Genomic DNA, 12,213 nt, shown 5'->3' with positions numbered 1-12,213 from the left:
TTCTCACCTGGCGTCCTTTCTTGGACAAGTTGGAAGCCAGTTAAAACAAGGAAGAGTCGGGCGAAGTAAACCAAACCCCATCTTTATGCATGACTCCCCACCTAGATGATGATACTCGGAAGCCTGGACCGAGGTCAAAATTGTTATTTTATTTTAACAATGGAAGAGTCAACGTAAGGTTAAACAAACACAAGGAGCTTCAATATTGCAATGCATGAGTGGATTCCAGGGATGGTCCTCATCAGCCTGAAATCTGGAGGGATAAATTTTATTTTGTTAAAATTTAATTTAAATTCTAATCTCCTAAAATACAAATTAACTTATATGGATTTGTAAAAGGGAAATTACCATTTTATCTGGCACTTAGGGACCTTGTCTACACCTGTGATCAAAGCCTGACTATGCTTTGAAAATGAAATATTCTCTTTAGGCGTCTGGAATGAAATTCCTCTTTGTTGCGGACTCACACACACACTCCAGCTCACATTTTCTGCCCTCTGCAGACTGCCCTCCGATGGACCAGTCTGCATTCACCTTGATATGACTGACTCCATCTCCTGAAATCTGACCTTAACTTTCTCAAGTACCAGTCTTTATAAATTTTTAATTTAATTAATTATAAATGTAATACAAACAGAACACATGGGGAAAATTATACGTAATACCAATGTCTTAAGAGCTATAATCTCATCTGAATGTTCCCTTTTACCGTATTTATATGCATATTCTTACACACTTGCAATCACAATGAATAAGTTTGCAACACGCTTTTAAAAAAACTACTGATTCTTATAACTGTCTTCTTGTGAGAGAAGATGGAAGGGGAGATGGAGCGGGAGAAGCCAGAGGGTGGGTTGGGGAGGTAGAGGTGGGATGAGAGAGAAAGGAGGGGAGGGAGAGAGAACTGCTAATGGCTTGAAGGCTGGTGTAGGAGTATAACAAAATAGTTCACTGTATTTGAATATCTGCAAAATTCTGTAAAATTAACACTCTTATCTCATGGGGGGAAAATAAGCAAGGGCAAGAAAGAGGGCTAGGCATGTACAAGACTCCTCACCAGCTGTAAGCCTAGAATTGCCAAAGTCCCATTTGTAGACCAGGGTATGGCAGATTCCCTACGGTTGCTGTTTCCTGTGGCTAACAGTTTGGAGTCAAGCTAGGTAATATTTACTTTTCAAGATTTAGACAACTTGCTCTTTCGTTCAGAGGTCGGTATTTATTTCCCTTGACCCTCTCATGGAAAAGAACGACCTCAAGGGTCGGAAAGCAGTGTTCCTCTTCCTCTGGCTCTCAGGGCCTCAACATTAGAGACCATCGAAACTGCCACATAGTATAAACACCCATAGGGGAGGCAGGAATTTCTCACATCCATCCCCAGGGTCCCACACCAACCTCGCTCACTTTGGATCCAGCACCCTGAGCGATGGCCCCTAACTTTTTTTTTTTTTTTTGGTCTTGTGATTTTTTTTTTTTAATTTTGTAAAGCAAAGACTTCTTTTGTTCTGTGGTAGGAAGTTAGGTATGCAGAGCCTCCTCTAGAAAGTTCTACTGAAATGCAGTTCTGAATCCTGCCAAGGAACATGAAGTTTTCTTTGCTGGGGTTCTCGGGCTGACTTCCCACCCCTGTCATTTATAGCTCTCCTCACCAATTACCAGCCACCAGTCATGATGTGCACAAGGAGCAAAAAGCAAATACTGAAAGAAAAAAAATAAGCGGAAATCAAATGAGATGCAAGAATACACATGCATTGCTAAGAAACCCATTATACTTAGTCACAACCTGGTTCTCCTCTATATTGTAGATATCAGAATTGACTCAGATTGTTTTTAAGCCTCAACTTCAACAATATTGTCTTTTGGGGTTTTAACACCTGCTCATTCATCTCTGTTACCTTTTGAGGGAGGGTGAAGATGACTAGAGTGTGTCCTAGAGACTGAACCATGAGGGCTCTCTTGTCCTACACAGGTTGCTGCATTCCTTAGGATGGGACCCAGTTGAAAGGGCAAGGCTGCCATTTTAACCGGGAACCGGCACGTGGCCGGTGCCACCTCCTTCATCCAGCCTCGCGTGCCCAAGAACGCGTGCAAGTTTGGGACTCTGCAGTTGAACCCCGGGCCCGAGTCTGTGTTATCGAGGCAGGCGCCAGGCTTGGTACCCGGAATCCGTCAGTTCCGGAATCCCCGGATTCCAGCGCCGCGTTTCAGACCCGGACGCTCGGTCCCCTCGCCTGGCCGCCGGGGTTTCCGGGGGCTCGGGGCTCCCGGCGGCGGCGGCCAGGCCCGAGCGGCCCGGCGGGCGGGGGAGGGGCGCGGCGGCCGGGAGCGTGCGCGCGCACCTCACACTCCGCCGCCCGGGGACGCCCACTCGCGAGTCGGGGCGGCAGACCGGCCCGCGCCCCCCGCAGCCGCTCGGCTCCGCTCGACCCAACCGGTGTCGGCCCCGCAGCCGCTCGGCGCTCCTCGGGCCTCCGGAGGCCAGGGACCAGCCCCGGGCCGCGGTGCCGCGCCGCCGCCGGCCTGAGCGTGCGAGCCACCCGAGACCGGGCCCAGCCGGAGCCGCCCTGCGCCCGCCCGAGGCGCGGCTGCTCGCCCCCGCCCGCTCGCCCGCCTCTCCCCGGCGGTGCGAGGAATGAGCCGGCGCCGGCCCCGGGCTGTCGGTCCGAGGGCCGAGGCCCGGTTATCTCGCACGCCGCCGAGGCGCAGGGACTCGGCTCCCGCGGCTGGGCTCGGCCGGGAAGCGGGCGGCGGGGCTCGCTGAGGAGGAGGAGGGAGGAGGAGGAGCCGGGCGGGGGCGGCCGCTCGGCAGAGGAGGAAGTTCCGCTCCTGACAGAGCGCGCGGCGGCGCGGGCGCTGAGGTGTTCGGGACGCCGTCGTCCTCGCGGCCCCGGCTGAGCCTCTCGCTGCTGCTCCGCCCGGCACCGCTGCTCGGAAACCGCGGAGAGATTGAGGAGCGGCGGAGCGGAGGCTCCGGACGCGATCGAGTGGACCGACCTGCTGCAAGTCAGCGTGTCGCCGGGCGCCCGCTGGGACGGCCGGCCGGCCGCCTCCAAGCATTGAGCTGGGGCGCGGGCATGGCAGAACCCACCTTGCAGCTTCTCTGCAGTGTCGCTCGCCCGATCCACTCCCGGGAATGAAGAGGAGACTCGCGATCAGCCGGTGAGGCACTGAGAGCCAGATGGCGAGAGGATCTTACCGGACAGAAACCAGCGATCACTTGGGAGGTCACCCGGGCTTCTGGATGTTATCAGAGAGCGTGAAAGAGGTGGCCTCGTAAAGAAAAAGAAAAAGAAAAAAAGAAAAAGAAAAAAAAGCACAACAATCCTTTGAGAGGAGGGGGAATTGAGTTTATCCGTTTTTGCCAAGGTTTTGATAAACGGTTCGATGTCTTGTACGTTTGATATAAGATGAGAACTTTCTAAAGTATTCCGTCCAAGAGCCTAAGGATGACTACCCCAGCGCTGCTGCCCCTGTCTGGTCGTAGGATACCGCCTCTGAACCTGGGGCCGCCCTCCTTCCCACACCACCGGGCTACCTTGAGACTCTCCGAGAAGTTTATCCTTCTCCTTATTCTTAGTGCCTTCATCACCCTGTGTTTTGGGGCATTCTTCTTCCTTCCAGACTCTTCCAAACACAAACGCTTTGATCTGGGCTTAGAAGATGTGCTAATTCCTCACGTAGATGCCGGCAAAGGGGCTAAAAACCCCGGAGCCTTCCTGATCCATGGACCCGACGAACACAGACACAGGTTCGTTTGTTTCTCAAATTCTGGTACTTTCAAATTTAGGCTCTCTCTTTGGGTAAAGTAAGGGACAGTTCACGGCTTTTTTTTTCTCTCCCCCCCCCCCCCCCCCCCAGTAAAATGTCAGTGTTAAACGTTGCTGGCTCAGGGCTAGCTGCGTGGAGCGTAGCCTGGAAAGGCTGCTAGAAAGCCTTAGTTTTCAGACTCGGCTGCTGTGCACAGCTGGGAGAACTGGGCAGGTAGCGTGCCCACATTGGGAACGTGTTGCGTTTGGTCTCAGCCACCCTGTGAAGTCACTGACTCTTGACAGCTGCTAGACTTTGCTCACCCAACACGTCCCAGTCCCTGGCTTGTGCTCTGATCTTTATATCTCTGACTACTATAATTTGGCCAGTTAACCCGAACTGAGCTCTTGGGGGGTATACTCAGGATGAAGTGGAAGCTCTGCTTGCAGCCTTTAAGTCGTTGTTGATTTTTTTTTTTTTAGCCTAAAAGGAGACTTTGGAGGCAATTCATCTTTCCAAACGTGTCTCTTCTCCCATAAGATAGTCCTTGAATAGGCGAGGAAGAATTATGTATTTCAAGTGAGACCACCGGAATGATTGAACCCCTGTAGAAAACTGGTAGTGGTTTTAACTTAAGCGTGAGGATTTTTAAAAGCCGAGGTTCAAATGTGAGCCTAAGTTAAATTATTGGCACAGTACAGTGTTGTGATGAGGGCTTTCTCCGTTTGTCAGCGCAGTTAATAACTGCTTGCTTGGTGGGTCATTGACTCTTGGTTTTACCTTATGGAGTACTTCTAATATAGTTTCATACCATTTGTCTATAATTTGGGATTTTTTGGTACTTCAACTCAGGTACATTTAGGTTTTTAAAAAATTTTTTCCCCTTTGCTTTTGTAACTGAGAAAATTCTTATTTGGGAAAAAGCTGCTGGAAAAATAAAGCGTTTTTTTCTGTACAGCCTTATTTCCCATGGTGTATATACATATGTGACGAGCATTTGAGAAAGAAATGTATTTAAGACTGGCATCAGAGTTCTTAGAAGGCAGTGATACATTAATGTCAATCAGCTATTATGGTCAACTGTCATGTACTAATAAGTAGCTTCCTTTATATTTGTAAATTTGTAAATGAGTAAAATTGTTAATTTTTAGTTTAATGAATTTCTATTTAGAGAAGAAAAATTCTCAATTGAAGTTAAAATACAAGTTTGAATGAAAATGCAGATATGTGCATTTTACTGCACAATTTTAAAAGGTCTATTTAAGTTTTGTAAATAACAATCCTTAAACTTTATAGCTCATGAATATATGTATGTTTATTGTTATTATTGAGAACACCTGGTTCCTGAGTTTGGTGTGAGAAACAGTTATGATGGCTGAAGGCTGGTTAGGAAAAGTCAAGGTAGCAAATGATCCACATGTGTTGGGTTTGCTTTGATTACTGAGTGGAACCATTAGGATTCATGAAGCAAGAGTTCAAGTAGTGAAGGACGTCTGTATTGTCTCTAGCTCCACAGTGTTAACAGTTGGTATGTCTCTTCACTTTGTTCCATCAAAAGGAGCACTTTTCAACTACATTAGTTTATGACTGAATTGTTAGTTAGCAAGAAATACTGTTTAGACTGCCAATCAGAGTTAGTGGACCTTCCCTAGGTGGTTTTGTTTTGGGAGCTAGAAAGTTGTCAGAGCAATCAGAATTTATAGGAGTGACTGCCTAGCATTTGGAGTGCAGGTGGCGCGCAATGAGAATAGGAAGGGAGGAGGGGGCTCTGATGAAACTGTGGAGTGAAAGAAAGCTAAATAAAGTGTGGGATGGGAGGACGGGAGGCTGCACCGAGCATCCTAGTGGAAATGGTGTGGCATCCTCAGAGATGCAAGAAATGTTCCAGTGACTGATGCAGTAGACAGTGTAGTTGTGTGGCTGGTGAGGAGAAGAGATGGCGGTGTGGCTTCAGTTTCTGGCTGTCACGGGAGCGCGAGTTAGTTATTAGCATGCACAGAGTGGGAGCTTCATGTGAAAGGCTGGATTTCTGACTTTTCCTGAGAGAACCTGAGGCTAGAGCAACACTCCAGTTGAGATCTGGCCTCCTCTGGCCCCCTCTTGACAGGCTTGTGCTGTCCATTTTATGTCACCTACTTAAGGTGTCAAATAAGTGATATAATAAATCAGTACTTAGCCTGCTGGTGGTTAAGTGTATGTCTCTAGGCTGGATTCAAGGGTCTGTTCTAAGTATTTTTTTTTTTTTTTTTTAATATTTATTTATTTATTTATTATGTATACAATATTCTGTCTGTGTGTATGTCTGCAGGCCAGAAGAGGTCACCAGACCTCACTACAGATGGTTGTGAGCCACCATGTGGTTGCCGGGAATTGAACTCAGGACCTTTGGAAGAGCAGGCAGTGCTCTTAACCACTGAGCCATCTCTCCAGCCCCCTGTTCTAAGTATTTTGATCTGCGTAGCCTATGGGAGGTCCACTGAACCAAAGGAACACCATCATTTTGAATTTAAAAACAAAACCAACTACTTTAGTATAGGAGGACAGCCAAGGTTTGAGAGTCTAAGAACAGACCATAGTAGTGATATTAGGGAAGAAGAGAAATTAGTAGAGAAATGAAATTGAGTTAAGTTTTTGATGCCCATGGTTGGCTGAATATAGAGGCTAAGTAAGGTAGGAGGAGGGAGTCCAGGGTAGAGGGGTAGAGTCCAGGGTTGGAGAAGGAGTCTAGGGTAGAGGAGGGAGTCCAGGGTAGGAGGAGGAGTCCAGGGTAGAGGAGGGAGTCAAAGGAGGAGGAGGAGTCCAGGGTAGGAGGAGGGAGTCCAGAGTAGGAGAAGGAGTCTAGGGTAGGAGGAGGAGTTCAGGGTAGAGGAGGGAGTCAAGGGAGGAGGGAGTCCAGGGTAGGAGGAGCTAGTTCAGTGTAGGAGAAGAGAGTCCAGGGTAATTTCTGAGTTTCTGGTTTACAAAAGTTTTTTTTCTATTATTTATTTTTTTAAATTTATTTTTAAATTGTCTTTGCCTTTATATAATTGATATTTGTGGAAATAATTTATTTGCTTGAGGATACCTTAGCATGTTCCCTTTTGTTAAGTAATTTATAAATTTCTGATAAGCTTTTTATATGATTATTAAGCATGTTTATAGAAATGTTTATAAAGTCTTTCAGAGTGCCAGTCAACTGTCAAGGTGATCAAAGCACAAACAATATGTTGGGTAATATTTTAAAGTGTGTTGCTTTTGTTTATGCTGCATTTGTTTAACTCTGTGAAGCTGTGATTTTTTTTTGTCTGTCTAAAATGCCTGATGGTCTAGTAAAGAACTGAACAGCCAATAGCGAGGCAGGAGCAAGGATAGGTGGGGCTGGCAGGGAGAGAGGATAAGTAGAAGGAAAAACAGAAAAAAAGAACAAGGGGAGGAAGACTTCAGGGGCCACCCAGCCAGCCATGGAGTAAGAGTGAAAGTCAGATATACAGAAGTAAGAAAAGGAGAAAGCCCAGAAGCAAAAAGTAGTCAGGATAATTTAAGAAAAACTGACAAGAAACAAGCCAAACTAAGGCTTAGTGATTATAAGAAAGAATAAGACTCCTTGTGTCATTTATTTGGGAGCTGAATGGTTGGCCCCTCAAAATAGCCCAAAAGGGTAAAACAACAACACACAGCAACAATACCAGTAGTTTAAAATTACATTTGTGATTTTAAATCACCATAAGTAGGAATTTTTACAGTGTGCATTAATGTTATTATAACATGCACTGATTTATGTAAAGTGTCATTTTTCTAGTTTGTGTATGTTAAGGCAGTTTCAGTTCACTTGCCAGTCTTTCATTTTGAAATTGACATTTACTTATGTAAATGATAAACAGATGAGCTTGAGCCCCTCCACTTCCATGCGTGCATGTGTGTTTAAAACATTGAACATATTTGCAAATTATCCTTTAGTCAGGATCATGTTAATTTGAACTAAATACTTGAGAGTCATGTGTGTTTATTTCTTAAAGGGGAAAAATGTAGGTTTTAGAATAGAAGGATCTAAAGTGAAATTGTGGTTTTTATTTGGTGGCTATATGACAGTGTCCTAGATGTAATAATTTTGAACCTGTAGTTGCCATTGCTAGTTAGTTGCATCAGACAAAATGTATACTTTAGCTGGATGTAGAGATGACTTAATAAGGCACTCTGGAAGCAGAGACAGATAGATCTATGTTGAGTTCAAGGCTAGCCTGGTCTACCTAGTGAGGTTCAGACTACCCAGGGCTATATAGTGGTATGTTGTCTCAAAAACAAAACACAAACTCAAACAAAAATACAACCTCACAAAAAGTGCTGCTGCAATGAGAGATTCTTGAATTCTCTCCTTTTTTTAGATTTATTTTTAGTTAATGTGAGTGTCTTTCTGTGTGTATGCCATGTTTGTGCAGGTACATGCAAAGGCCGACAGAGGCGTTAGATCCCCAGTAGCTGGCGTTTTATAGGCCACTGTGAGCTGTTGGATGTGGGTCCTGGGGTTTGAACCTGTGTGCTCTTATCCATTGAACCATCTCTCCAGTCCTTTGCAGTCTATATTCACATCATGTTTGCTGTTTTTTGTTTATGAATCATTATTGCTTTTTAGTGTATGTATTGGTTATTTTTATAGTCACTGTGACTAAATGCTCGACAAGAAGTAACTTAAAGGTAGAAGGGTTTATTTTGCCTCACAGTTGAGGAACACAGCTCATTGCATGACAGTGGGAGCAGCTTGGTGTGGAGTGCTGAGGAAGCAGAGAGAGGCATTCTGGTGTGTGTCTGGCTTTCTCCTTTTTCTCTTTTTATTTAGACCTTGATCTAGTCCATGGGATGGTATGCCCCAACTTTAGCTGGGTATTTTTTTCTCAGTTAAATGTTTCTGGAAAATTCTGGAAATGTTCTGGAACACCCTGGACAGACATACCTGAAGGTGTGCCTTATATGGAGTTGAGGAAGCCCAGGGTGAGAGAAGTGAATGTTTATTGTTGGGATGGACACAGTCTTGCCAAGGACTCTAAGAAGACCCAAGTGAAATGGGCAAACCTGTTCCCCATATGGGTCAGGCTCAGAAGGTTTGAGTGTTAACTGGTAAGCGGTCAGGCTGTATAAAAGCTAGCAACTGTAGCTCTCTCTCCATGTTTACAGCTGGAGATTGTTTGCCTCCAGAGCCCCTGCTGAAACTAGCCAACTCCTCCTCTTATGCTGTGTGTGAGCTTACTGAGGGTTTGGATTGCAGAGATGGTGGCGGCCATTCCATCAGAATGTGTTCACTCCCACCTGACCCCAGCTGTTCTGAACATGTGTCTTGTGTAAGTCCTTTCTTCATTTCGTCACTGCCCCTGTCAGGATCCAAGCCATGCAGGACGTGGCAGTGCCTCATTAATGGGCTAGGTTTTTCAACTGAGTTGACAGTTGAAATTTACCATCACAAGTCTCCCTGCTTGTCAGTTTGCCCAAACACATTACTCTAGTCTTTATTCTACCTCCATCCCCTGTAGTCTTATGGCTGATTCATAATGCAAAATACATTCATTCCAGCTTCAGAAGTCTTCAGAGTCTTAACACTTTCAACACGATTCATCATCTAAGGTCTCTTTTGAGACTCAAGGTAATCTCTTAACCACGAGTCTCTCATCCAATAAAACCTAAAACAAAACAAAGCAAGTTATATATTTTCATTTACAATGGCACAGAATAAACATCCCTACTCTGTAGTGATATTTTGTTTGGAATCGAACAAATAAAACTTTACCGAAGATCAGAGTGCCCAGTTAAGTCATTCCTTAGCCATAGAGGTCAGGGAGTGGTGGCACACACCTTTAATCCCAACATTTGGGAGACAGGGAGACAGAGGCAGAGGGAACTCTGTGAGTTCAAGGCCACCCTGGGCTACCCTATTCATTCATTCATTCATTCATTCATTCAGGCTTATTCAGTCTCAAATATCCTGGAGGGAGATGTTGCCTCACACCTTTAATCCCAGCACCAGGGAGGTGGAGATAGGAAGTGATGTAGCTGGGTGGAGAGCAGAACATAGGCAGAAGGAGACAGGAACTCAGATGCAGTTTGAGGATTTGTGGAGACAGGATCGGCCCTTCAGTCTGAGGATTCGGTAGAGGTAAAAGGTCTCTAGTGGCTGGCTGCATTGCTTCTCTGATCTCTCAGCCTTCACCCCCTGATATCTGATTCTGGTTTTTTATTTAAGACCAATTAGAATTTGTGCTACACCACTCCTAAAGTTAGTAATGAGAGCATAACAAAGAAAGATAGGGCCAAAGCAAGACTGAAATCAGACAGGACGTATGCCAAATCCTGTAGCTATATGGCTGCTATCCAGTGTTGGTAGGGGTTCTTTAGGAGCTCCAACAGCCTTGGGTTCTGTTGTCTACAATACAGCACGCCTAACCTCTCTCTTAGACTGGCCCCATTCCTTCTCTGCAGCATTTTTGGTTCTAGCATTTCCAACTTTCTGTGGTCTCTATTGCAACTTAGATTTCACTTTTATAACTTTATGCAGGGGTCTCTTTAGGGGCCCCCTTACAGGGAATCTGACATTGTAGTTCCCGTCTTACATGGTTTTCTGGAACCTTGATACAATCCTCCATCACTCTATAATTCTGTGAAACTAACACTTTACGTATAACTCAGCCAAGTTTTGCTACCAGCTCACAATGTAGTCTGGTGCCCTGTTCTGCATGACCTCCATGTGCATTGGCAGTTGAGAAGACACTTCCCTCGGCAGTTGTTTTCCAGCAAGAAACTCCTTCAGCAACATTCTGAGTACACTCTCTTTTCATCTTACAAACTAAGTTGTCAGTGGGTGTGGTCTTGTCCTAAAAGGGTGTACATATGCCATGGTACATGTGTGGAGCTTAGAGAACAAATTAGTTTTTTTTAATACCATGTTGGTTCCAGAAATTGAACTCAGGTTATAAGGCTTGGCAGCAAGTGTTTTTGCCCAGTGACCCATCTCTTTGGCCCCCAAAGGAATCATTTTTGTTTTCCTAGAACAAAATGATTTCTCTTTAATTGCCTTAATCTCTCAACCTCCCCCCTTAAAGAAAAATGTTTTTTTAGATTATTTAATTATATGTGTATATGTTTTTGCACATAAGTGCAAGTACCCAAGGAAGCCAGAAGAAGGTATTGAGTCCCTTGGGTCTGGAGTTACAGATAGCTGCAAGCCTTCTGATATGGGTGCTAAGAGTTATTAAACTGTAAAGGTCCTCTGCAAAAGCAGCGCATCCTCTTAACTGCCGAGCTTTAATTTACTAATAACTGAGATTCTTTGCTTTTGTCTGCCATGTCTACAACTTAAGCTTACTCATGTTCCTTTCCTTGCTAAGCTGAATATTTTCCCTTTTTTTCCCTCTCTCTCTCATTATTAACCTGGGCAGGAGGAGTGAGTAGTAACCATGCCCCAGGCTCAGTGCTCTGCTGTAGTGAAATTTCCTCTGCTAAACACATTAGTTCATTACTTTTGAATTCAGCTCTGCTCAAGTTGTCTAGACACAGGCAGAACACAGCCATATTCTTTGCCAGAATGTAGTTTGAATGCCCTCTAGTCCAGTTTCCAGCTGAGTATTTCTGTCTGAGGCCTGTGAACTGTGACTTCACTGTCTGCATTTTTATTGGCTCTTTGGTCCTCTGTGCTCCCACCATAATGACCTGTTAAGTTCCATAGGGTATCACTCAAGAACTTAAACTCTTTCCACTTTTGACTCCTGTTTCCCAAATACATAGTAAAAAGTTATATGCACATATATATCAGGTATAGACATAAAGTATTTATTTGGGCCGGGCGGTGGTGGCGCACGCCTTTAATCCCAGCACTTGGGAGGCAGAGGCAGGCGGATCTCTGTGAGTTCGAGACCAGCCTGGTCTACAAGAGCTAGTTCCAGGACAGGCTCCAAAACCACAGAGAAACCCTGTCTCGAAAAACCAAAAAACCATCCTGTTTCAAAGGTGAAGAGGAATAGAGCAGGGCCCCGACACTGTCTTCTTGCGACTACCACCATACACTCATACACACATACATACATCATACACTCATACACACATTTATCTCACATACACACATGTAAGTAAAACATTGAAACAAGTGAAATGACTTTTGTATATTATTCTTTCTCATTAGTGTAAAACAGTAATTTATTGAATGTATGTGACACCTTGAAGGAAGAGTTCAGTATATTTGCAAAAATGTTTCTAATTGCCAATTTTTGGAGTTGGGTACAGTCACACTGATTTACTATCTAAGCTGTGAGAATAGATTTTGGGAAAAGCAGAGTCCTTGAGTAACTGAGCCCTTTAAGGGTTTTCACTGCTACTGAGGCACAAATTACCTTTGGCTTGAGATATCATTTTCTAGCCTTAATATTGAGAGATGTTCCTGAAGAGATCTGCTCTCCTTTGTTCTGCAAATCTTACAAGTTAGGCACTATATTTTTTTTTTTTTTAAAAAAA

The 12,213-nt window shown here is 44.8% G+C and overlaps 1 protein-coding gene across 1 annotated transcript in view; it reads left to right on the top strand.

Moving 5' to 3' along the window:
- Window positions 1–2,348: 2,348 nt before the first annotated feature.
- Window positions 2,349–12,213, top strand: part of Man1a2 (mannosidase alpha class 1A member 2) — a 135,467-nt gene continuing 125,602 nt past the window's right edge. Inside the window, exon 1 of the mRNA XM_041638298.1 lies at window positions 2,349–3,745. Within this exon, the coding sequence (XP_041494232.1) occupies window positions 3,444–3,745 (302 nt within the window). The 5' untranslated portion in view covers window positions 2,349–3,443. The remainder of the gene's footprint in view (window positions 3,746–12,213) is intronic.

The sequence above is a fragment of the Microtus oregoni genome, unplaced genomic scaffold, assembly GCF_018167655.1.
Source record: "Microtus oregoni isolate MIOR12 unplaced genomic scaffold, Mior012 000054F_ref0000373, whole genome shotgun sequence".
Classification (NCBI taxonomy): Eukaryota; Metazoa; Chordata; class Mammalia; order Rodentia; family Cricetidae; genus Microtus; species Microtus oregoni.
Note: the sequence above shows the minus strand (reverse complement) of the source record. Positions and strands in the feature narration are given on the sequence as shown.